At 38.3% G+C, this 26667-nt stretch overlaps 1 protein-coding gene across 1 annotated transcript in view; it reads left to right on the top strand.

Moving 5' to 3' along the window:
- Ints2 (integrator complex subunit 2) overlaps positions 1–26667 on the top strand; it is a 49218-nt gene that overhangs the window by 17805 nt on the left and 4746 nt on the right. The window contains exons 10-22 of the mRNA XM_013118389.3: positions 2878–2949; positions 3042–3156; positions 4837–4905; positions 6593–6727; positions 8294–8470; positions 9379–9487; positions 10973–11077; positions 13339–13503; positions 16643–16844; positions 17996–18121; positions 24014–24212; positions 25610–25861; positions 26512–26619. Coding sequence (XP_012973843.1) covers positions 2878–2949; positions 3042–3156; positions 4837–4905; positions 6593–6727; positions 8294–8470; positions 9379–9487; positions 10973–11077; positions 13339–13503; positions 16643–16844; positions 17996–18121; positions 24014–24212; positions 25610–25861; positions 26512–26619 — 1834 coding nt within the window. The remainder of the gene's footprint in view (positions 1–2877; positions 2950–3041; positions 3157–4836; positions 4906–6592; positions 6728–8293; positions 8471–9378; positions 9488–10972; positions 11078–13338; positions 13504–16642; positions 16845–17995; positions 18122–24013; positions 24213–25609; positions 25862–26511; positions 26620–26667) is intronic.

Below are 26667 nucleotides of genomic sequence, written 5' to 3'. Positions count from 1 at the left end.
AACTCACAGAGATCCGCCTGCCTCTGCCTCCCGAGTGCTGGGATTAAAGGCGTGCGCCACCAACGCCAGGCTTGCCAAAGGTTTTTTATTGTGTGTACATGTGTATGTGTGTGGACATGCATGTGCCATCCATGTGTCTTGAGATCAGAGAAAAACTTATAGTAGTCAGTTCTCCTTCCTCACGCAGGTCCCAGGGATCAAGCTCTGGCGCTTTGCTCCCTGAGCATTCTCTTTGGCCTAGAAATTTCTTTTAATGTAATTTTAGTGCTGTTCAAGAAAGTATAAGGTTAGTAAAATTAAAAAATAAGTAATGTTAGCCAGGCGGTAGTGGCACATGCTTTTAATCCCAGCACTAGGGAAGCAGAGGCAGGCGGATCTCTGTTAGTTCAAGGGCAGCCAGGACTATTACACAGAGAGGCCCTGTCTTGAAACCCACCCCCAAATGAAACAAAACAAAACAAACAAGCAAACAAAAAAAACCCCTAAAACAAAAATAAAAAAAAAGAAAAAGTAATGTTAGCTATATGCTTCTCGTTTTTCCTCTCCAAGGCCTTTGTAAACCATTACCTCTAGTCCTCATTATTCTGTGGTGCCATACTTAGTTGGTAGGAGGATAAAGTTTTGTGTCTAAGGGCTGGAGAGATGGCTCAGTGGTTAAGAGCACTGGTTGTTCTTGCAGAGGTCTTGAGTTCAATTCCCAGGAACCAAATGGTGGCTCACAGCCATCCGTAATTTGATCTGGTGCCTTCTTCTGGCCTGCAGACATACGTGCAGACAGAACACTATACATAATAAATAAATCTTTGAAAAAAAGTTTTGTGTCTAAGATCATACTATGAGTAATTAATTGCACAGATGGGAGTCCCACCAGGGTCTGGCCGGCCCTCAAGGCATCCTCCTATATAGCATACTCCTGCTTTAGTGGAATGGTTGAAGCATTATTGACTATAATTTATAAGTGTAAATGACTTTTTCAAGGGCTGGAGAGATGGCTCAGTGGTTAAGAGCACTGACGGCTCTTCCAGAGGACCTGGGTTCAATTCCCAGCAACCACATGGCAGCTAACAACTGTCTGTAACTCCAAGATCTGACAGCCTTACACAAGCATGCAGGCAGATAAAACACTAATGCAATAAATAAATACATACATAAATAAATGACCTTTTAAATTTTCTTTGTTTGGAGTAGTAGGAAAAACACAGTTTAGTTGCTTTGTGTTTTACTTATTTTCCTGCAGTAAAGTGGAAGGGAACCATGACATTTTTGCACAAGTCCAAGTCAAAGTGTATCTTTTAGTTTTAAATCTAATAATTGTTTTAAAGAAGTTATTACTGTTGTTGGACTGGTGAGATGTCTTAGTGGGTAAAGGCACTAGCCACCAAGCCTGATGACCTGAATTGGATTCCCTGATTCTCACAGGAAAGGCAAGACCTACTTACCTCCCTCCCCACAAATAAATAAATGGATAAGAAAAGTTGAAAAAGAAGTTATTACCTTTACAAATTTATTTATTTATTTATTATGCATACGGTATTCTGCCTGCATGTCTGCAGGCCAGAAGAGGGCACCAGATCTCATTACAGATGGTTGTGAGCCACCATGTTGTTGCTGGGAATTGAACTCAGAACCTTTGGAAGAATAGTCAGTGCTCTTAACCTCTGAGCCATCTCTCCAGCCCCTACCTTTACTTTTTTTTTTTTTTTCGGTTTTTTGAGACAGGGTTTCTCTGTATTGTTTTGGAGGCTGTCCTGGAACTCGCTCAGCAGACCAGGCTGGTCTCGAACTCACAGAGATCTGCCTGCCTCTGCCTCCCGAGTGCTGGGATTAAAGTCGTGCGCCACCAACGCCCGGCACCTTTACATTTTTTATAACCATTTTTATGTATGGTGAAACCTGTGTTGTTCTTTTTTTCTTTTTCTTTTCGAGACAGGGTTTCTCTGTATTGTTTTGGAGGCTGTCCTGGAACTCACTCTGTAAACCAGGCTAGCCTCAAACTTTAAACTCACAGAGATACACTTGCCTCTGCCTCTCAAGAGCTGGGACTAAAGTTGTGTGCCACCAATTTGAAGAAAAAGATTTGTTAATAAGTTGGTTTTGGGGTTTTTAAATGCTTAAAGTTTTTTTTTGTTGTTGTTGTTGTTCTATTTCGTGTGTGGTGGAATTTTTTTTTTGAGACAATTTTTACTATGTAGACCAGGCTAGCCTTGAACTCACATAGATCTGCCTGCCTCTGTCTCCTGAGTGCTGGGACTAAAGGTTGAGCTACCAAATCTGGCCCAGCTGATGCTTGTGTTTTACCACTAGATTTTTTTTTTCCTATGTGAAGTAAGTGATCAGTTCTTATATAGTTCTTTTAACATTTTAACCCCAGAGATCTTTGTTTTTCCAAGGAATAAGAAGGAATGTCACTCTAGCTTGCAAATATATAGTTACTAAGATTTGTGGAGGTTTGACAGTTCAGATTCATAAAACCAAAGCCTTCATCTTTGAGTTCTAGAATTGTCTCATTTCAATTATAATCAGAGGTCCAATTTAGCAAACCATTAATTTGAGTTTGTATTTCAAAACTGAGGAGAAAAATGACTCCTAGGAAAAATAGCTTCAGGGTTGGAGAGATGGCTCAATGGTTAATAACACTTGGTACTCTTGCAGAAGACCTGGGTTCAGTTCCCAGCATCCATCTGTAATTCTAGTTCCGGGGAATTCGAGGACACCAGGCATGCACATGGTACTTATGTACACATGTAGGCAAACTCCTCATATGTTTAAAATAAGAGTAAATAAGTCTTTAGAAATAAGGGGAAATGCTTTCAGACTGTGAGACTGTGTTCTCGGTTGCTGGCTGGCTCATGGGGTGTGGCTGTGGTGTCTCCGCAGCACACCGGAGCAGGAGCAGCTGATGGTGGTGTGGCTCAGCTGGATGATCAAAGAAGAGGCGTACTTTGAGAGGTAAGGATGCAGCCCTGTGCTCACTCGGGTCAGAAAGCTTTCTGGGTTATCCCCACCGTGGAGATTCATAGTTTCTTTTTCTGTTTTAACAGTACATCAGGTGTCTCTGCTTCTTTTGGCGAGATGTTGCTATTGGTGGCCATGTATTTCCATAGCAACCAGCTTAGTGCTATCATTGACTTAGTCTGCTCCACTTTGGGGATGAAGGTAATTTTTAATTATCTTTTTTTCTGAATGAAAGTGTGTCTAAACTAGACATTCTGTCATAGAAGAAAAAAATACAATGTTTTCATTTAAGTAGCTTGTGTTGTTTGCTCATTTGAAGTTTTATTAAGGAATTTTTAGAAAAATAGGAATTTTTTGAACATGTATTTAAATTTTGTATATGTATGTGTGTCTGCGTGGACATATGTACACGTGTATGCAATTGCCCATAGAAGCCAGAAGAGGAAAGAGAACTTCTGGCGCTGTTGTGAGCTACCTGACATGGGTGTTAGGAACAAAATTTGTCCTTTGCAAGAGCAGGCCTCTGGTGAATCATCTTTCCAGCCCTCTTGGTTGTTGTTGTTGTTTGAGACAGGCTAGCCTTCAACTCATGCTAGTCTGAATGGGTTTTTAATTTCCTATGTAGATTTTCTAATTTATTATAAAGCTTGAATGAATAAACTCATTTATGTAAGTTTACACACAGGCAGTCACACATCTATATCTTCATATACTTTTTGGTCTGTTTAAGATAAAATTGTAGCAAGCAGTGACTTGTGTGTAACTATGTTATTTGAGAGACTCACAAATAAAAATGTGTGTGTGCTAAATACTGTCAGATTATTTTTGTAGAGATCTTCTCCGCTTCACTGTTCACATTAATACATGAGAGCCTTTGGTTTCCTAAAATCTTACCATGCCTAGACAGACCCATTCATTTTAACTTTTGCTTTTAAATTTTTTTATTGAGACAAAGTCTTGACATATAATTTGGACTGTCCTAGAACTTGGTATGTAGATCAGTCTTACCTCAAACCCATAGAGATTGACCTGCCTCTGCTTCCTGAGGGCTGGAATTAAAGGTGTGCATCACCATGCCTGGCCTGCAAATGTGATTGGTGGAGAATGATCCAGCTGTGTTTTATATTTTGTTGATTACTAGTAACACTGACTCAGATTTTGATGTGATCTCCTAACTATTCCACAGGAGTGTGGGTTTATAAGTGTGAATCTTAACACTCACCTTACTAGACTTTCTTTTAGTTCATTTGTGTTTATGCTTTACATTTAAATCTTTTTTTCTCTCAGTACTAGTGAACAAACACAGGGCTTCACTTATACTAGGCAAGCCCCCTTTCACTGAGTTGTATATACTTAAGTTCTGCATTGATTTTAAATTTTATTCCATTTGAAGTACTTGGTGTGTAGTGTTATGGATATAACAAAGTATATGTTTATGAAATATATGTTTTTTTGTCTCCATTGGATATACCTCTTCTATCCACTAGTAGTTAGTGGTAATACCTATTAGCTAGTGCTAATAATTAGTACTATTTATTAAGTAATTTTAAAGTATGCCTTATCTTTATTTTTGACAGAAGGGTTTGCTGTCTCACCCAGGTTGTTTCTGATCTCCTCGGTTCTAGTGATCCTCCTGCCTCCTCCTCCTAGGTGCCTGAGACTACAGGCATGCACACATGTGCACCTCTTTTACTAAGTATATATTATAGTGGTTCTGCTTCTGTGTCCCTAATATCATGTTTGAGAAACTACTCATGAAAGAAAAGTTTAGCTTTTGAACATTAATATTGTGTATCATACCCATTTTGGGTAATAAATTCATGAGAGTAAATGAATTTCATACAGTTTTACATGCTGTTGGAACTCTTTTTATTATTTTAGATTGTGATTAAGCCAAGCTCCTTGAGCAGGATGAAGACCATCTTCACTCAGGAAATCTTTACTGAGCAGGTACTTTCTTTTGTCCTTAGCTACTAACTAAACGACTTCAAAGAATAAAGTCTTTTTTCATTGTTTCAATTTATAGTGATAACTTATTTCATTAATAAACTCTCTGTGAATATTCACTTAAAGTAACTAAGTTACTTTAAGTGTGTGTTGAGTTTATATATTCTTGAGAACTTTGACTGGGTGCTAAGAGTGTGATTATAGATACTGGTGATATACTCTGGTGGGCTGACCATTTGGATTGCTTTGAGAAAACAAAGCCCTAGTGAAGTCTTTAGGTTGCAAAGTGTTTGTAGTTAGATTACAAGCTAGTCTCTGGTCCCTTATTCTTTTGTTTACATTTATTTGGCTTCAGTACCCTTGTCTTTGGGTAAATACAAGAATAATTTTCTTTTCAGTAAAGTACTTTTTTTTGTTTTTTTGTTTGGTTTTGTGAGATAGGGTTTCTCTATGGCTTTGGAGGCTGTCTTGAAACTAGCTCTTGTAGACCAGGCTGGTCTCGAACTCACAGACATCCACCTGCCTCTGCCTCCCGAGTGCTGGGATTAAAGGCATGTGCCACTATGCCCGGCCAGTAAAGTACTTTTAAAAGTAAAAATTAGTTCTCAAATTTATTTGCCAATTCACATATGCATGCATGCATACATACATACATACATATATGTATGTGTATATGTGTGTATATATATTTTCTTCTGAGACAGACTCTTTCTCTATAGCTCTGGGTAGACTGGAACTTATTATATAGGCCAGGCTTGCCAGAAACTCTCTGAACTCTGTAGTCCTTCTGCCCAGCCTCCTGAGTGCTGAGATTTCAGGAGTGTGCCACCAGACCAGTTTATATAACTACTAGAAAAAAATTAGCCCTCACAGCAACCCTCAAGACACATGTAAAAAATAAATTTGAAAGGTAAAGGGGCTTCTCTAGAGTCAATTAGACTAGCTGCTAAGTTTTATGTTTTTAACATCATGTGCATTTGTTTAGTTACTTGTTTTTAGTTGTAGTTTCTCTGGTGATGTTGGAAATCGAACCATTGGACTGTGTATGCTATGCTACTGTTGTACCACTGAGTTGCACCTCAGTCTCTTAACATGTGTTTGTATACAAATAAACAGGAAGTTAGAGATCTGTACCAGTTCCTAAGTATATACATACTACCTAGGAATTATACTGGGGATTGAATTTAGGAATTTGAGCATGCTAGACAAGCATCCTAACACTGAGATAGATATATTCCTAGCCTTAGTGAGATAAAGTCTCAGTAAGTTGTTCAAGATGACTTTGAACTTATTAACCTCATGCTTCAGCCTTTCTTGTGACTGAGATTACAGATGAGTGTTACCACACCTAATTTACTTTTTTGTCACTTAGAAATCATGAAAACGTTTAGGCACATGTCTGTAATCCTAGCACTCAGGGCAAAGAAATTGGAGGATCAAGAGTTCAGGGTCATGGTCCGTAGTAATATGGAGAGTTCAGGACCAGCCTGGTCTATATGAGAACCCTGTCTTAAAGCAAAAAAAAAAAAAAAATTAAAACTTATACAAGTTCATGCTCCTCATTCATCCTTATAGACTACATTTAAGTGCTGATTGCCTTCTAATGGTGGTAGTCTATCCACTGTACCTTCTTTCAAACTAATTTTGTGTTTGTTATCTTATGTGTCTTAATGTTACTTTTCCCTTTTAGGTTGTCACAGCTCATGCAGTTCGAGTCCCTGTCACCAGCAACCTGAGTGCCAATATTACTGGGTTTCTGCCCATTCATTGTATTTACCAGCTTCTCAGGAGTCGATCATTTACCAAGCACAAAGTGTCAATAAAAGTATGACTTTACACTTAGGTTTTAAACTGTAACTCAATTCTTCCTCACTAGTTCTTGGTTTGTTTACTGTTGTCCTTTCTTCTGGTTTGTATATATAATGTTTGGTAGTAAGCTAAATTACTATTATTTATATACTTAACTATTATTAAGAACCCAATTTCATATTTTAAAACTATTATAATTTATTTACAAAATGTATAGTATTAGAGCCAGGTGGTGGTGGTACACATCTTCATCCCAGCACTAGGGAGGCAACAGCAGGCAGATCTCTGTGAGTTCAAGGCCAGCCTGGTATACAAAGTAGTTCCAGGACAGCCAGGGCTGTTACACATAGAACTCTGTGTCAAAAATTAAAAACAAAAAAGTATGCTACTATTATTTCACTTAAATTCTCAATAATACCATTTAACTACTTCATTTAACACATCATAAGAAATTGCCATTTTTTTAACATTTTTGTTTTGTTTGCTACAGATTCTCATGTAACCTGAACTGGCCTTGAACTTGATTTGTAGCTGAGGCTGGCCTTGAATTCTTAGTCCTCCCGCTTTCCCCTCCTAAATTCTAGGTGTGTACTAACATGTCTGGCTCATTTTCTAAATTTTACTTTTGTTCATCAGTTCTACTGTTGCTGTTTTCCAGTTTGTCACAAACATAGTCAGTGTCTAACTTATAAAAGTTTCAGTTTTTGTATTTGCTTATATCAAAGAGTTAAAAGGTATTCAACAGAGAAGTCCTAAACCCAAGAGGTAAATGAATAGCTTTGAACCTTCTATAAAAGTTTCTTTACTTAAAAAGAGCAATGAATAGTTTATATATGGCATATCCCCTCAGGTGCTCTTGCTTTGATGATTTAGTGAAATCATTATTTTCAACTTAGATTGTATCTTTTTGTATTTTTATCAAGTAAAACAGCTATGGATTAGGAGTCCAGATACTTCCTCTGTAGACCTGACTGCCCTTGAATTCAGGATCCACCTGCTTCTGCCTCCCAAGTAATTAAAGGTGTGGTCCAGCCTAAGCCACTGTTTTTTGTTGTTGTTGTTGTTGTTGTTTTTGTTTTTTTTGAGACATGGTTTCTCTGTATTGTTTTGGAACCTGTCCTGGAATTTGATTTGTAGACCAGGCTGGTCTCGAACTCACAGAGATCCTCCTGCCTCTGCCTCCTGAGTGCTGGGATTAAAGGTGTGGGAAACCAAGCCCTGCTCTAAGCCACTTTCTTAATCAGGGTGTTCCTCAGAAGAAATAGTTTCCTGCCACAGTCCCCTTCTGCTGGGAAGTTCCACAACACATACAGATCTCTAAATTTAGACAGAGTTGGGACTGATCAAAAACTGATTACACCTAAAGCTAGGCATATCTTTCTCTGGACAGTCTTTTTTGTTAAATTATAAAGACTTTTAAGCCAAAGGTAATTATGAAAAGAGGTAGTATATTTTAGCTCCCAAAACTAATGCTGAATAAACTGATTTGAAAAACAATGGAAAGCTATGAATGCCTCTATAGTTTCTTTTTTGTTTTTGTTTTGTTTTGTTTTTTTACTTGATTTAATGACTTTTTTTCTAGGACTGGATTTACAGACAGCTGTGTGAAACCTCCACTCCACTCCATCCTCAGCTACTTCCTCTGATTGATGTATACATAAACTCTATACTTACTCCTGCATCTAAATCAAATCCTGAAGCCACAAATCAGCCAGTCACAGAACAGGAGATACTCAACATTTTCCAGGAAGTTATTGGGGTAAATACAATAATTCTTCTTTTACATCTGTACATCTTTGGCTTAGTCCATATTTTTTCTCCTCAGAAGTCTTATTTCAAAATAATGAGATTCAATTTTATTAGCTTACTAATAAAAATTATATATTAGTTCCTAGTAGTTTGTCAAATAGCACTTATTGAAGAGTTGTTTTCTACATATAATTTTTAAAAATTATTTATTTTATTTTTCTTTTGTGTGTGTATTCCTGAATGAGTAGTTTTTGAGAGAGTGTCTCACTTTGTAGCCTGGGTGGTTTCAAGCTCATAATCTTGCTGCCTCAGCTTCCTGAATACTGGAAGCAGGCTTGCCCTACTATGTACAGCGCAAGGAGTTGTTTTGAAGCCTCCTGTTAAAGTATAGTAAGTACCTTGAAGATTATGTATTTGCTAAAGGACCGTGGGTCATTTCAGGATATCTAACGTGGTGTTTAGCTTCCTGGGAATCACGGTACACTTGGATTCAATTATGCAAAGTTTGGTGAAAATCTTTTTCCTCAATTTGCTAGGAAAAAGTTGCAGTTTGCTAAGACACAGTTAAATATACAGTGTATATTTTATTAATTGTTTTCTTCATGGTAATTTCCTATAGTACCTCGGTTCCTTCAAGTCTTTTTTTCAGACAGCCTGGCAGTAGTACTGTTGAGAAATAGTAGCTGAAATCTTGTGACATTTTCTCCTCATCTTGAAGACCAGGAAAGGATGTTTCTTTTCAAGGTCATGACTTTATTTTACTTGAAGCAGGAAGTCATCTCAGTCTGCTGCAAACCCAGCTGTCCTCTTCCCAGTCCAGCTGTGCTTGGTGAAGCAGCACTGGATAATCTGTTTCGATATTGAAAGAGAAAGCAGCTCTTGTGGTTTATCATTTTAACAGTTTTCGTATCCTCTCAGGGTGACAGTGTCCGCCTTAATCAGCGCTTCAGTATCACAGCGCAGCTTCTGGTGCTCTATTACATCCTTTCTTATGAGGAAGCGCTCCTGGCAAACACGAAGACTTTAGGTAAGTCAAGCAGAGCTCAGTTTGTTCACAGTGGATCTGATAGTCCAGGGAAATCTAGTGACCGAGGTAGTAAAGAGATGCTAGGAAGTTCTTGTAGGCTAGATTTCAGACCATTTGTATCTTATTGTGGGACTGAGATGCTTCTTTAGTGACTCACAAAGGTTAGAGGACTTTCTTTGGTCTAGTTTCTTGTCTTCCAGGGGTGTGAAGAACTTCAGAATATGCTGCAATATTGAGATAGTTTTTTCTGGAGTCAAAAGATTATTTGCCTTGAATATATTCCTACTGTTGATACTGTGTTGTAGTTTCAGCACTTTGTTAATTGTCTTTTGGTTTAATCCAAATAATGAATGTTAGCAACCACCTGGTGGCTACAGACGTTCAGAGGTAGAATCCAGTTTTAGAATGTTGTAACTGTTAAAACACACACACGGGTATTCACTGTTTAAAAATAAGCACTTGAACCGGGCGTTGGTGGTGCATGCATTTTGTTCCAGCACTCGGGACACAGAGGCAGGTGGATCTCTTGAGTTTGAGGCCAACTTGGTCAACAAAGTGAGTTCCAGGACAGCCAAGGCTGCACAGAGAAACCCTGTCTCAAAAAAACAAGCAAGCAAACAAACAACAACAAAAACAAAAAATGGAATATCATACAAAGAAATTAAGTTAGACTTGTTAAAAAGAAATAGAATAGATGGTGCTAACTGACGGTAGGATATAGTCGAGAAGAAGTCAAATTCACATTTCTTAACATCCTTTAAATAGATAGTCACCAGGTATCACAAATAATGTATTCAAAACTCCTTTTGTTTTTTAGAGGCAGTATCTTAGGTAACCCAGGCTGGCTTTAAATTTACTATTTAGCTGAAAATGGCCTTGAACTTCTGATCCCATCTACTAGAATTACAGATGTGTGCCTGTAATGCCTGGTGTTTTATTTTATATATATTTTTATTTTTTAATGTTTTACTTTTATTCATGTGTACTGGTGTTTTGCCTGCATGTGTGTCTGTATGAGAGTGTTGGATTCCCTGGAACTAGAGTTACAGGCATGAGCTGCCATATTGATGCTGGGAATTGAACCTGGATCCTCTGGAAAAGCAGCCAGTGCTCCTAATTCCTGAGCCATTTCTCCAGCCCTTTTTTCTTCCCTGCTTAGTATTTTATAATTTGCACTGAAATCATCAAGTTCTAGGTAGATGTGGGGAAGTCTTGACTGAATTCTACCAGTGTAGTGCATTTCTGCACTAAAATCTGCCATGATTTGTTTTTCCTTTCCATTTGTTTCAATTCAGGGCATTTTCTAGATCTTGCCCTTGTTTTTTCCTTATAGTCACTATTTTGGTAGCTATATTTCATCTTTAAAACAATTATATATTAAGTGAAGGAAAAGTAATTTCACATTGTCTTTATTCTTGTTTGTTTTGCAAGTTAAGTTTTTTTTCTGATACTCTCTTATTTTACATGTTTGTCTTTTCCTGACAGCTTCCATGCAAAGAAAACCCAAATCATATTCTTCTTCTTTAATGGACCAGATTCCTATCAAGTTCCTTATTCGACAGGCTCAAGGGCTGCAGCAGGAATTGGGAGGTATTTGTTTTATTCATTTTTCTTTGATAAAGGTTTATTGTTAAGAAATGCTACTGCTTATGCTATAAGTTGTAGTACGTGTTCAGTGTTAAAAATGTAGACAATTGAAGAATGAGCATGCTTTTTGCTTCTCTCATTAAATCCATTACCTTACCCCTGTAGATCACCTCTCCCCTAGAGAACCCCAGCTGTTTGCAGTTTGACATGTATTCTAAGTCACCCAATACAATTGCTGATATTTTGGCATTGAGGTACAGACACACATATACACATAAAATGTGTGGATGCCCACTGCTTATAATTCCCTTCTTATCTTATGATGAGGTTATTTTGATATAACCCTGTTGTAAGCTGCAGTTATGTCTAAAATACATTTGTGGCCAGGTATGGTGGCTCAATCTTTAAGCTGAAGTTAAAGCTGGGAGGCTGAGGCAACTCACAGAGGTGAGTTCAAGGCCATCTTGGTGTACAGATTGAGTCCTAGGACAGCTCAAGCTACATATGGAATCCTGTTTCAAAAAAATCAAACATTTTCTCCCTCTAAGCTACAGACATTGCAACTCAGCAGTACAGTGCAGCTTAAAGTAGGGAAGCTTCATGATGGTGAGCTGCTCACTGATGCTGCCTGGCTGTGGCAGGAGAGCTTGTCACATATTGCTAGCCATGTAACGATTTCAGAGTACAGTCTTTACCACGTGTGCATCACTTCCACAGTACTGTAAATCTGAGAACTCATCAGTCCAACTGTCCAAAGCTGCAGGCTGTCTTTGACCTAGAGAACATCAGTTTCATGTGGTTGCGTCTACTAGATAGTCACATAATAATATATTAAAAATATGAGTGATAATGTACAGCCTCCCTTTTTCATGTTTCTTTTTTTATTACTTGAAATTTGCCCCAGGGCCTTACATGAATTAAGCTATATTATATCACTGAGTTATATTTTCAGCCCTCTGCCTCTTCTGAGGTTATTTTTCATGCAGTTTTGGATATGTATCTTATCAGTTCTTGTAGATCTACTTTATTGTTTGAAACTGCTCCATAAATTCCATGAAATATTAATGTGTATGTAATAGTTCAATTGTAAATATCATTAAATAGATGTGTAATGATTTTAGAAATTTCATGTTTTCTTAATAAACCACCTTTCATGTTTCAGTGTGGTTTTCCACTGTCTTTGAAGTTATGATTTTTCTTCTTTTTCTTTGTTGTGTTTGGTGTGGAAGAGGAACATGAGCCTTCATTCGACATGGTTGGCCAGATGGCTACATTTATTATAGCTTTACATATTTTGCTTCTAAAAAAATGGTACAGTATTTGCCCGCACTGGCCAATTAACATGTTTTACTGAAAAGAGTACAATATGTAGATTGGTTTGCGTTTCTCTTTGACTGTTGGGAATAGTTCTAGTTGTCCATATGTTTGGAGATTTGAAGTTCAGCAGCACTTCAGGTTGTTGCAGTGCCTTTTTTATTGTAGAAACATCAGTTCTAAGCAGAGTCCTAGCTCAGGGATGTGGGCACGTGATAATCTTAGCTCTTGAGAAGCTTTTTGTTTTTTTCTGCCCTGAATTCCTGAAACAAGCTATGTTAAACAGCTTTCATGATGAGCGTCACACAGTGGGATAAAGGAAAGAAGGCTGGGGAAGATTTGCTGCAAGAGGTCCTTCTTGCCATATTGTGAATAAGTTTTCCTGGGGACTTTTATTTAAAATGCTACACAGATTCGTTTTTTTATTAAATCAAAAAAAAGAGTCTTTCTGCTACTAGTATTGAATTTAGGACTTCACACACATGAGGCAAGTCCTCTGTCGCTTTTCTACACTTAAGTCTTTGTTTTGAGGTAATGTCTCACTAAGTTGCCAGGCTGGCCCTGAGCTCAGTGCATAGCTGAGGAGAGACCTTGAATTTAGGATTTACTGCCTCAACTTCTGAACAGCTAGAATTCCAGCCCAGGCCTCACTAGAACATCCTAAAAAACATGGTACATACCTGTAGAAGTGCTCCAGGCTGCAGTTTCTGCCCTAGTTCCTAGCTAGCATGGCATCTTCCCTCTGAATATGCATTAGGCTTTTTAAGCTTTTGATGCTAGAGGGCTCAAACTGTGCCAAGAAACAGTTTTCAGTAACTCTGTTCTTTATGACTGCTGGCTGCTAAAAATATAGGAGTAATGAAAATTCTGTGAGGGAGACTGAGAGGCCAGTTAGCTTACTGTTGATTTTTTTGTTTGTTTGTTTTTTTTTTTTTTGTTTTTTTGTTAAGGGCTGCATTCAGCTTTACTACGTCTTCTAGCAACTAATTACCCACATTTGTGTATTGTGGATGACTGGATCTGTGAAGAAGAAATCACAGGGACTGATGCACTGTTAAGGCGAATGCTGCTGACTAGTACTGCTAAAAACCACTCTCCGAAACAACTGCAAGACGGTACAGTAACTGCTCCTCTTGCCTCTTATTTCTACTGTAAAGAGATGCTATGTAGTTGGAATTTTCTTTGGTCTGTCAGCCAGCTCCCCAAATAAAGACATGGAGACCTATTGTTATGAATGCTCCGGTCTTAGCTTAGGCTTATCCCACTAGCTCTTTTAACTTAATTTAACCTGTTTCTATTCATCTACATTTTGCCTTGGGGCTTTTTATCTTTCTTTCATTCTGTACATCCAACTTTTCTGCTTTCTCCATATCTGGCTGGAGGCCCCTGGCATTTACCTGTCCTCTTTTCTTCTTTCTCCCTAAATTTCTCCTCCTACTTACTTTCTCTGCCTGGAAATCCCACCCATACTTCCTTCTCTGTTGGCTATTCAACTTTTATTAGACCAATCAGATGCCTTAGGCAGGCAAGGTAAAACAGTAACACATCGGCCGGGCGTTGGTGTCGCATGCCTTTAATCCCAGCACTTGGGAGGCAGAGGCAGGCGTATCTCTGTGAGTTCGAGACCAGCCTGGTCTACCGAACGAGTTCCAGGACAGTCTTCAAAACAATACAGAGAAACCCTGTCTCAGAAAACCAAAAAAAAAAAAAAAAAACAATAACAAAAAAAACAACCAGTAACACATCTTTACATAATTAAATAAAAAATGCAACACATCTTTGCATAGTTAAACAAATATTCTGTAACAGTGCTAGGCTAATTGAAATTCTCTATTGTAAGCAATTGTGTTTATGGTAAGAATTGTGAACCAATTCTTTGCTATGCTGGGTATCTAGTTGACATGTTTATATCGTTTCCATACTCTGTGTTATATCACTAAAAAGATTTAGAAAAATCCCAAATTGGTTAGAAATAAATACAGTAGAATATAGCAGTGTACTTGTTCTCAGTGGGTAATGTTCCAGATTAGTATCCCCCAATACAAATAGTGTGAGCCACACATTAACATTGCATTAGTTGTATAAAAAGTTTCAGCTTTCTGAAAACAATTGCACAATCATTGTAAAAATTATTGTTGCACAATCTTTACTCCTTTTTGAGGTGACAACATTGGCCTTGGTACCCCACCCAAATCCACTCTGAATTTTTGTTGTTATAGTTCTTGAATTCTTTGCTGTTATTTCTAAATCTTTCTCTCTTTTCCCTTTGGAGCTGCAGATTGATCTGGGCCTTTTGTGCATGATGGGTCAATGCTCTACTACTCAGCTTTCTCCCCAGCCCTTAAGGTTATTGTCTTTTTGTTTTCTGTTCACAATCAAAGGGATTGTAAATTATCCAAAGCCAGTTGTCCTTGACACATGGATTTTGAACCCAAATACGCAGATGATATGTGGTGTGTTCTTATCAGCTTTGGATAGTTTTTTTCTACATTTCTTTTAGGTACTATTGGTTTTACATGGTAGACATGCATGGCTATCTGTTTGCCTCTAAGTAGTCAGTTGATCATGAACATCTAGGTGTAGATAGTTACTGTTTTCATGATGGCAACAAAATAAATTAAAAATTTTTATTTAATTTCATAGATCCAATATGCTGTTTCATTTTGTAATCAAAATGAAGAATATTATTGGGATGGCTCTTTTTTTTCAGTTTTATTTGGTATTTTATGTTTGCTAGCCAGATATCATTAGTGACCACTCTAGTAGAGAGATAATTCTAGATATTTAATAACAGCAATCTGCTAAATACTTATTGCCTATAACGGGAGGAAAAGTATCAAGGAATTTGAAACTTCCAAATTAATAAGCCACAGAAGTAACACTCAGGCCCACTTTTCCTACTTCAGTGTATTTTTTAAGAACAGCCTGGCCGGGCAGTGGTGGCTCACGCCTTTAATCCCAGCACTGGGGAGGCAGAGGCAGGTGGATCTCTGTGAGTTCGAGGCCAGGCTGGACCGACAGCCTCCAAAACAATACAGGGAAACTCTTGTCTCGTAAAACCAAAAAAAAAAAAAAAAAAAAAAAAAAAAAAGAACAGCCTGAATTGCCCAAGAAAATGAGGTTAGCCTTTGTGTCACTAACATGATTTTTTACATATAATTCACCATTTATTAAAGACAAAAGCAAATTTGAATGGCAATTAGATAGATGTTCTAAGTTATTTTTTCACGAAGAATTAAATTTTATTTTTATTTTTACATAATTCTTTATTTATTCTTTGGGAATTTCACATCATGTACCCCAATCATGCTCACCTCCCAGTCCCTTTATATCCACCCCTCACTCCTACTCAAAAGTACTCCCACCAAAAAAAATTAACAACAAAACAATACAAAAAATCTACTTCATTCCTCTGTCTTTCTAATATCTCTTCATTCATCCTAGAGGCATTGGGTAGTGCAGTGTGTCATGCAGTATACTCTTTTGTCCAACCAGCTCCACCCACAAAATGATCCCTGCAATAAGTCATTATTGGTGTGGCTCAAAGTCTCTGGCACACCAACTTCACTGGACCCTCACTGAAATTCCTCTGGGACATCCTGTGGTTGCCCCAAGTCGTGGGGATCCTGCAGCTATTGTTCTGCAGGACCAGACCCTTCACATGCTCCAGCAGGTCATAGATGGGGTAGATGTTAGAGTGGGCCAACCTAAGACCCATGATGTGGTCAGTCTGGACTATTGGGACTGCCCCCCTCAAGCAAGAGGCAGAACCAGCCCTTCTACGCCCATGCCATTGATGCCAGTTCTCCCATGCCTGTGGTGAGGGGTAGGGCCATCTCTCCCATGGGGAACAGGGTCTGAACTTTATGAAACACCACCTGCACTTTTATGGTATTTTATTTACTTTGTATTACATTTTAATTTGTTCATTTCGTATATGTTTGTGTGGGGCTTTGCACATCCCACACTAAACATGTGGAAGTCAGAGAACAGCTTGTGGGAGCTGGTTCTATCCTTCAGGTGGGATGGAACTTAGGTTATCAGGCTTCACTTGCCCCAAGCCTCTGAGCCATCTCACCTGCCATCCAAGAAATTTTCTAATGACTAAATTAGCTTTAGTGGAATTTGTAGCTATGATCAAAGTTTACTTTTGACATCACTGTTTTCTTGATTTGTACCCTAAGAAAGCAGTACTTATTTCTGTGTGGTAAACATTACAGAATTTAGGTAATAGTTGCAAAATTTCCTTCTTAGCGTTTTCAGCTGTCCCAGTAAGTCACACACAAGTGATGCAGATTATGGAGCACTTGACTCTACTTTCTGCCAGTGAACTTATACCATATGCGGAAGTATTAACATCTAATATGAACCAGCTGCTGAATTCAGGGGTTCCACGGAGAATTCTTCAAACTGTCAATAAATTATGGATGGTTCTTAATACTGTGATGCCAAGAAGGTAAGTTTGGTATACTGCTATATGCAATAGAGAAGTTATAGCTTTGATAGTAGACAGGAAATTTGGTTGTTGGAAAAACATTCACAAGACCACTCACATCAATGTTTTTGAGTATGTAATAATAAAATTCCTTTCTGAAGATGACTAAAAAGATATGTACACTAGCAGTGATGCTACTCTTTAATCTCAGCTTGCATTTGGGATGGAGAACAGGCTGATCTCTAAAGTTTGAGCACAGCCTTGTCTACATAGTAAGACATTGTTTCAAAAAAAAAAAAAGGATTTGTTACATTTTAAAGAATACTTTAAGAAATAAAAGCTATTGGGGGCTGGAGAGATGGCTCAGGGTTAAGAGCACCCATTACTCTCCCAGAGGTCCTGAGTTCAATTCCCAGAAACCACATGGTGAGTTCCAGGTTTTCCAGGACTGTTACACAGAGAAACCTTGTCTCAAAAAACAAACAAAAATTCTAGCATTTACATCTCTTCATTTTAGCTCAGTAATAGACTTATAACAAGTGTGGACTTTTGATTCTCCAACTTAGACATTGTTTGTGAAGTGTAGTAGTCTGATTTTCTCTTCCTTTCTGTGAATCCGCTTCCTTTTCTCTTTTCTTCTCGAGACAGGGTTTCTCTGTGTGACTCTGGCTCTCCTGGAACTGGTTGCACCTCATCTGCAGACTTGTGACTACTGTGTTCATTGTTTAACTTATATTTGTTTTAGAGACATAATAATATACTATAGATGTCTAGTTTTTAATTTCTTGAGTTTATTCCCAGGGCTGGTGATGTAGTGTCTAGCATATGTGAAACTCTGGGTCCACCCCCAGCAGTGCATAAACTAGTCATGGTGGTACAGTGCTCTGATCTCAGCACTTGGGAGGGCCTGCAAGAGAATCTGGAGTTCAGGGCATCCTCAGCTATGTAGTGAGTTTGGGGCCAGGCTGAACTACATGGGAGCCTTTCTCAGAAACAAACAACAAGGAATTCCAAAAGTTTTTTCATGCTTTTTTTGGGGGGGGGGGGGGTCTATCTTGAAAATTCCTCCCTTCCTTCCTTCCTTTTTTTTTTGTTTAGATACAAAGGACTAAATTACTATGGATGTGAGTTAAAACACAGCTATTATAAACATGTGTTTGTTTTCTCAACAGGCTGTGGGTAATGACGGTTAATGCACTTCAACCTTCCATAAAGTTTATACGACAACAGAAATATACCCAGAATGATTTGATGATAGATCCTCTCATTGTCTTGAGATGTGACCGGAGGGTTCACAGGTAAATTATTTGAATTTCATTTTTTTTAAATTAGAGCTGTACTTTGGATAAACAAAAGAAATTAAAGAAAATCATTTTAATATCCTATTGCTGATATATATATATATACATATATATAAAACATATATATTCATGCAGCTTTTTGGTTTTCTAGTAGCATATATTTATAAATTATAGTCAGTTAGTATGAGGACAATAAATCTAGCCTTAGAGAAAAGGCATTCTTAACTTTGGTAGCCATCCGTAGGGCTCTTCTGTCTCTTAAAATGAAGCTCAGGAAAGAGCACCACCATTTCTGCTAGCTCATTGACAATTATTTTGTTTATTTTGAAACAAGATGTCACTGTATAGCTGAGGATGACCTTGAACTCCTAGTTTAATGCCTGATTTTCCTGCCTCAGTCATCTTAGTGCTGGGAGTGCAGGTCTGTGTCACCACATACAGCTTGAAAAGTGATTTTAAAATACCCATATATTGCTGGGTGTTGGTGGCGGCGCACACCGTTAATACCAGCACTCGGGAAGGCAGAGGCAGGTGGATCTCTGTGAGTTCGAGACCAGCCTGGTACAACAGCTAGTTCCAGGACAGTTTCCAAAGCCACAGAGAAATCCTGTCTTGAAAAACCAAAAAAAAAAAAAAAACAAAAAACAAAAAAAACCCCCATATATTTGCAAGTCATTACATACTTTAAAATGGTGACCTCTTTGACATCAGTTGTGATGTAATTTCACTGATTCCTCCTTTGTCTCTTAATTCCTAACTAATTGTTTTGAAATGGCTTCACTTTAAAAGGTAGAATTTAATTAACAGACATTAATATTTGAATTTCAAGCTGTTATAAGTAACATTAACGATAAATAAGACTACTGACCTACCTTTAGTGATCATCATCTACATGGGGAAAGAAGATAGATATATGAAACTTTAAATAGTGTGGTCATATGCAGATGAATGATGTACTATATGAATTTTTGTTGTTTTGTTTTTGTTATTTTGAGTCAGTATTTCACTATATAGCCCTGGCTGTCCTGGAACTCACTTTGTAGACCAGACTGGCCTTGAACTCACAGAGATCTACCTGCTTCTGCTTCTGCCTCTGCCTCTGTCTCCCAAGTGCTGGGATTAAAGGTGTATACCACCACTGCCTGGCTGAATTTTGTTTTTTGTTGTTTTTTTTTTTCAAAGTTAAATACTGTGTTGGGAGCTGGAGAGATGGCTCAGTGGTTGAGAATACTGGCTACTCTTCCAAAAGACCCAGGCGGGTTCAATTCCCAGCAACCACCTGGCAGCTCGTACCTGTCTGTAACTCTAGTTCCAGGCCTCTGATGCCTTCACACAGACATACAGACAGTCAAAATACCAGTGAACATAAGATAAAAATAAATTATTAAAAAAAGAAAGAAGGAAAAATACTAGATTGGTCTGTGAATTTAAGGCCAGTTTGGTCTGCAGAGGGAGTTCCAGGACTGCCAGGGATATACAGAGAAACCCTGTCTCAGGAAAATAAAACCAAACTAAACAAACAACAAAAACAAGAAATAAGGAAAGAAAAAAGAAATACTGGGCTAGGGAGATGAGCTAAGCAGTTACGCTCATTTACTGCTTTTCGATGGAATTAGAGTTGGCTTTCCTACACTCCAACACTGTCAGGCACTCACGTTTGCCTGTAACTCTAGCTTCAGGGGATCAAACACCATCTTCTGGCCTCTTCAGGCACCATACTCGTGTGCCCATGTGAATGAATACACACACACACACACACACACACACACACACACACTCACTCACTCACTCACTCACTCACTCACTCACTCACATGCACACACACACACAATAAAACATAAAGGGTCTGGAGAGATGGCTCAGAGGTTAAGACCATTTTTTTCTCATGTAGAAGACCCAGGCTTGGTTCCCAGCACCAGTTCCAGGGACTCTGAACTCCTCTTCTGACTTCCTTGAGTACCTGGCACACATATGGTAAACAGACATACATGTAGGCAAAACACTCATTCACACAAAAAAATCTAATATAAATTAATTTTAAAAAGAATTTTATTAAATAAAAGTAAAAAAATTAAATAATTTAAAACATAAAGTCTTTCTTTTTTTTCCCCCTAGACAGGGTTTCTCTGTGGCTTTCGAGGCTGTCCTGGAACTAGCTCTTGTAGACCAGGCTGGTCTTGAACTCACAGAGATCCGCCTGCCTCTGCCTCCCAAGTGCTGGGATTAAAGGTGTGTGCCACCACTGCCCGGCTAAAATCTTTCTTTAAAAAGTTACGAAATATGTGGAGGATATTGATTGGGACCTGAGTAGCATTTTAAAAGATGGACATAGGGCTAATTTCAACAAAACAGGCAGCATTGCATAATGGCACATGCCTGTAATTCCAGTACTTTGTAGGTCTAAGCAGTTGGATCAGAGTTCAGGATTATTGTCCTCAACTGTGTAAGTCTGAACAGTCTGGACTAGAATTGGACTCTATTTGTAAAAACAAAAATGGACTGGCGAGATGGCAGAGCAGGAAAAGGTGCCTGCTGCCAAGACTAATGACCTAAGTTCGACTCCTGTTACTCACATGGTAGAACTGATACACATGTATCCAAACATATACAAATACACAGGCACACAAAATAGATGAATAAATAAAAATATAAATAAGAACGACCCCCACCAGCCAAAGAACCTCAACAGGTCAACCAGCAAGAGTCAAGATCATGACAGTGGGCTAGAGATAATCAAGGAACTTCTGTGTTTGGTCTTGACTCTTTCCAGACACTGTCACTATCCAGTCTAGGCTGGTCTGGAGTATGTAACACCAATTAATAAAAGACGCAAAGACTGATATTGGGGTTCAAGCTGAAGATTAGGGAAGCAAAGGTAGCTGGCCACTAGCTCTCATCTCAAGCTCAGGCTGAAAGGACTGATCCATGGAAGAGCTCTTCACCAGATCTCAAACTGCTGCTGTATGGGGGATAGGATGCATACTATGACATGTCAGAAGGTCAGATGACAACTTCATGAAGTTCCTTCTCTCATGCTACATTTGTGTGGGTTCCAGGTCACAGGACTTTTATGGCAAGTGCCTTTGCCTGCTGATTGGAAATCAGGCATTTGTAAAATGATCTGTGTTAAAAACCTATCCAAGTAGATGACTTCCCCTCAGTTCCTTCTGTTGAAGTTTCCTATCAGAATGTATGTGGTGTTTTCATAGCTTGAACATTTTGCTTGAGAACCTTTACTTATGTTAGTTAGTAGGTATTCATTCTTAAAGTAGTTGGCTCCTGTGCTGTGCTTAACCAACCCCCTATGGCTGAATATTTCATCTGCAGTCTTGCTGTTGTCAGTGGTGTTCTCTATATTATAAACTATACTGTATGAACTATATAGCGTGTGCTTCTTTCAGTGCTTTTTTCTTAGATCATATTGCTGAAAATAGAATTTTGACAAAAGCAACATATTCATTTTTCGTTCCTTCTGCTTTCTTTTTCTTTTGGCTTTTTTGGCTATCACTCTGTCAACCAAGCTGGCCTCGAACTCACAGAGATTTATCCACCTCTGCTTCCTGAGTACTGGGATTAAAAGTATGAGCACCACTGCTGGGCAACATACTCATTTTTAAGACTGTTGGTTCATATTGTTTTCCTGCCATCCAGAAGGACTCAGTCAGTTTATATTCCATTAGTGTTTTGTATTGTATACCTTCTTGTATATTTTTGTTTTATAGGAGAATGAAAAATGGATTCCTTTCTTATTTTATATTTTTGTTAGATTGAACATTTTAGTATGATTGTTGTCTATTGTTATTTCTTATCTTTCAGAAAAGCTTTTCTTTTTAATATTTCATTTTTATTTTATGTGCATTGGTATTCTGCCTGCATGTATGTCTGTGTGAGGGTGTCAGATCTTGGAGTCACAGACAGTTGTGAGCTGCCATGTGGGTGCTGGGAATTGAACCTGGGTCCTCTGGAAGAGCAGTCAGTGTTCTTAACTGCTGAGCCATTTCTTCAACCCTCAGTAAAGCTTTTCTAGTGTATTATTTTTTTTTATAAATTGATTTATAGTCTTCACCTATAAAGTCTATAAAGACTATTAAAGGACAGATGTGGTGATACATGCCTATTAAGAATCATGAATTGGAGACCACTCTGAACTACATAGTGAGTTTCAGGCCAGTCTGGGTTATGGCTTTGTTTTCACTTCTACTTCTTTGGAACGATTCGAAAGTTAGCATACAAAGTAATACATTTCAATACCAAGACTTTGCCTTAAAAACGCAAAAAAATAAAAAGGAAAAATGATATCTGTCTGATTATATAATATAATTTTAAATTATTTGAATGCTGGGGCCCTGAGCATGTTAAATGTGCCCTCCCTTTGAGCTACATCCCTAGCTCTATTGCTTTGTTATGACTTTAAAAACAACTCTTTATACAATTTAATTTTACTTTTACCAAGAGATGATTCTCATGATTTAAAAAAAATTATACAACATACATAAATGATGAGGATTTGCCTAGTGGTGGTGGTAGGAAAGTAGGTGGACCTAGATCTCAAGTAAGCCTTGTGTAGATAACTTTGGGAGTTGAGGGATGGGGTCTTTGTCATCCTTAATAATATCCATTTTTCTTTGTTCATTTCTGAAACTTTTTATATGCACTCATGCAAAAACTGTATAACATACAAGAAGACTGACAAGAAGAAAAGGTATACAGTGGAAGTCTTACTCTTGTAGCTGTCATTTTGACATTGGTAAAGCCAAATTTCTTGTTGGCTTCTTTTGACCAATTCCAGTTCTGTCTTCTGTGTGGATAGTTTCACACATGGATCAGCAGGATTACTTCCCAGAAACTCTGATTTGAAATGACACTTAAGATTTTAAAAAATATTTAAGTCATTTTTGTCTTTTATTTTTGGAAAAATTGCTACCATGCTTAGGTAGAGGGCCATTTTTATTCTTTTCACTGTGTTTGCTTGTTGTTAGTGTTGGGTATTAAACCCAGACAGAGCCTTGTGAATGCTAGGCAAGTGCTTTGCTGTTATGTTGTAGTCCCCGTCCCCTTTATATTCTTTATTTTCAGATAGGCTTTTGCCAAGCTGCCCTGGATGGTCTTGAATTTGTGATTTTCTTGCCTCAGGACTAATACACCAGCCCCTGATGTGTACCCAGTTTATAGATGAGGAAACTGAAGCTCAGTAAATAATTTGTCCAGATTAAATAAATGGACATCTATCCACTTTAGAATACAGAGGTGTCGTGCTTTCCTGCACCAAAGAAGAAATAGGTGTAGAAAGAATAAATAATCTGTTTTAGTTTCCATCTTAGTCAGTAATAGAATTTTTTTTCTTGAAGGTTTGTATCTTAGAGATTTACTGCTTTATCATTTTCTACAAAAAGCTAATACCTTTCTGTACAACTTAATTACATTTTATTTTAGCTGATAGGATGAGGAATAGTGTTCATGAATTTTGAAATGCAGAAAATAAGAAATATACCTTATTTATTGTTTTGGAGGACATGTGGTCCTGCTCTGTGACCCTGGCTGGCTTGTATTCATTATCCACCTGCAGTGATGAATCCCAGCTCAGGTTCCCCATGCTGGGATTACAGGCAAGCACCAGCACTTCCATCTTAGACCTTTAAGAATGAGTATTTCATTGGGAGGAATTGTTAAACTATGCTTTTCAAACCATTTAAACTGAATTGGTTAAGTTTCCTGGAACTCACTAGATCAGGCTGGCCTTGAACTCACAGAGATGAATCCTCCTTCCTCTGCCCCTTGAGTGCTGGGTTTAAAGCTGTGTGCCACCACCCTGCTCTCTGACTTTTAAATTATAGTCTTCCTGATACATTTCCTTTTTTTTTTTTTTGATACATTTTCTTCTTTGTTTAGGTGCCCCCCACTGATGGATATTACTCTACACATGCTGAATGGGTATCTCCTTGCATCTAAAGCTTATCTTAGTGCCCATCTGAAGGAGACAGCAGAACAAGATAGGCCTTCCCAGAACAATACAGTAGGTTTGCTTGGACAGACTGATGCCCCAGAAGTCACCAGAGAAGAGCTGAAAAATGCGTTACTGGCTGCTCAGGTAAAGTTTGCTAAATTTAAATTTAGTCAAATGGCATGTTTGTTTGGTTTGGTTTGGTTTTTGGGTGGGTTTTGAGACAAGGTTTCTCTGTTGAACATCTCTGGCTGTCCTGTAACTCACTCTCTAGACCAGGCTAGCCGCCAGCTCACTGAGATCCACCTGCCTCTGCCTCTGCCTCCTGAGTGCTGGGATTAAAGGCTGTCACTGCCACCACCATGCAGCAATGTTGGTTAGTTTTTAACTAAATAAATAGGTCACACATTGTGTCCTATATATACACTGATGACATTGTGTGTTACTTTTATTTTAAAATCTAAAACAATATCATCTTTGCTTCTGAGTATCAGCTAGACTTTCAGTATGAAATTTTAATACATATTTTAATAAGATTTGTATTTAACAAATTTAAACCTTTAACCAATCTTAAGTCATATCTTCACTTGGTCAATACGTATTTATTGGACACCTATGTGTCAAATACGTGGTAGTAAAGGAGTATAATTTTTGGTTACTTGTTTTTAAAGACGAGATAGTAGAAAAGGAATTCAGATGTTGGAGACAGACTATAAACAGGAAAGTAAGTGAATATTATAAAATGTCAGGCTGTCTTTTCCATATCGGACCCTCAAACAGGTCACTTGTCAAGTACTGCTCTGTGAAGTGACATAGAGGAAAATGGAGAAACACCTATTAGGATCCTGAGGAAAGTAGGGGAGTGAGAGGAAGGGAATTAGACTTCCGTCTGCTTTGGAGATTGTTGGTTCAGATTACCTGTCTAGTAGATGTTTGTGAACTCAAGTCTTCACTTCTGCCTAGTGGTATATAAACCTTCAGAAGTATCCAGGTGCTCATTTACATGCTTATTTTTATTTTATGTGTGTGGGTGTCTGCCTGCATGTATGTCTGTGTATCCTGTCAGAAACGGGTGCTGAATCTGATGGGACTGGAGTTACTTCCAGACAGCAGTGAGCTGACATTTGGAAGGAACTCCAGTCTTCTCTTAACAGAGTCACCTCTAGCCTCCTGCGTATGTTTATTTTTATGAAAAAAGTGTATTTTTTTAACTCTTCAGGAGTTTGTAACCCTAATAGTGTGAGACACTCTCTGTATTGTGAATTGCTCTGCTCTAAGAATTACCATCTTTATGGTGTTTGTGTTTCAAAAGAGCTATTATGCCATTTCTGTTCATATGAAAAAAGATTTCTTTTTCAGGTCAACTTCTCAGACTTTTTTTAGTCTCTTTTATTGTGGTTTATTATATATTGGTTTGTTCTAACGTGATGACTTTATAATTTTTTTAAATTTTACTTCCTGACCACAGTTTCTCCTCTCTTCTCTCCTCCCTTTTCTCCCCCCAACTTCTTAGACGTCTTACATCCATTCTTATCTTCTTGTAGGATAGCGCAGCTGTCCAGATTCTCTTAGAGATTTGTTTGCCTACTGATGAGGAAAAGGCAAAAGGTGCCAATCCAGATATCTCCCTCAGGAGTACTCAAAGTGTCATTACCACCAACACTCCAAATAAGGAAGTGGAGGAAGGAGAAGACAATCTGCTATGTAACCTTCGTGAAGTCCAGTGCCTTATCTGCTGCCTGTTGCACCAAATGTACATTGCAGATCCCAACATTGCTAAACTTGTTCACTTTCAGGTGTGTGCTCAAAGAATGAGTATTTGAATTTTAGTTTTTCTTCTTTCTTTTTTCTTTCTTGTTTTGTTTTGTTTTACGAGACAGGGTTTCTCTGTATTGTTTTGGAGGCTGTCGGACCATCCCGGCCTCGAACTCACAGAGATCCGCCTGCCTCTGCCTCCCCAGTGCTGGGATTAAAGGCGTGTGCCACCAACGCCTGCCTGAATTTTTAGTTTTTCTTGAGGGCTTTATGTATTACATTGAAATTGATCATTTGAAAATGAGAAAGGATCGGGCTGGAGAGATGGCTCAGAGGTTAAGAGCACTAGCTGCTCCTCCAGAGGTTCTGAGTTCAATTCCCAGCAACCACATGGTGGCTCATAACCATCTGTAATGAGATCTGGTGCCCTCTTCTGGTTATAAGCATACATGAAGGCAAAATACTGTATGCATAATAAATAAATCTTCAAAAAAAAAAGATAATGAGAAAGGATCATGGTCCAAATTATGAATACCGATAAAATATGTCTCTGTTCTCTGTTCTAATGTATCAGGGAAGTGCAGTTCCAGAGACAGTCACAGACACTTGGTATTCGGAGCAGATGCTACAGAAAGGAAATGCAGCTTTGCTTGTGTTTCTGTGTTTGACTTCTCCCTTCTTCCTGACACAGGGCTATCCATGTGAACTTCTGCCTCTGACAGTCGCGGGGATCCCATCTATGCATATCTGTCTGGATTTCATCCCGGAGCTTATTGCCCAGCCTGAACTTGAAAAACAGGTAGTGATCGTTTTAGAACTTGAAGAAGTATTTGATTACTTTTCAGTT

This window comes from Mesocricetus auratus, unplaced genomic scaffold, assembly GCF_017639785.1.
Source record: "Mesocricetus auratus isolate SY011 unplaced genomic scaffold, BCM_Maur_2.0 Super-Scaffold_100007, whole genome shotgun sequence".
NCBI classification, from domain to species: domain Eukaryota; kingdom Metazoa; phylum Chordata; class Mammalia; order Rodentia; family Cricetidae; genus Mesocricetus; species Mesocricetus auratus.
Note: the sequence above shows the minus strand (reverse complement) of the source record. Positions and strands in the feature narration are given on the sequence as shown.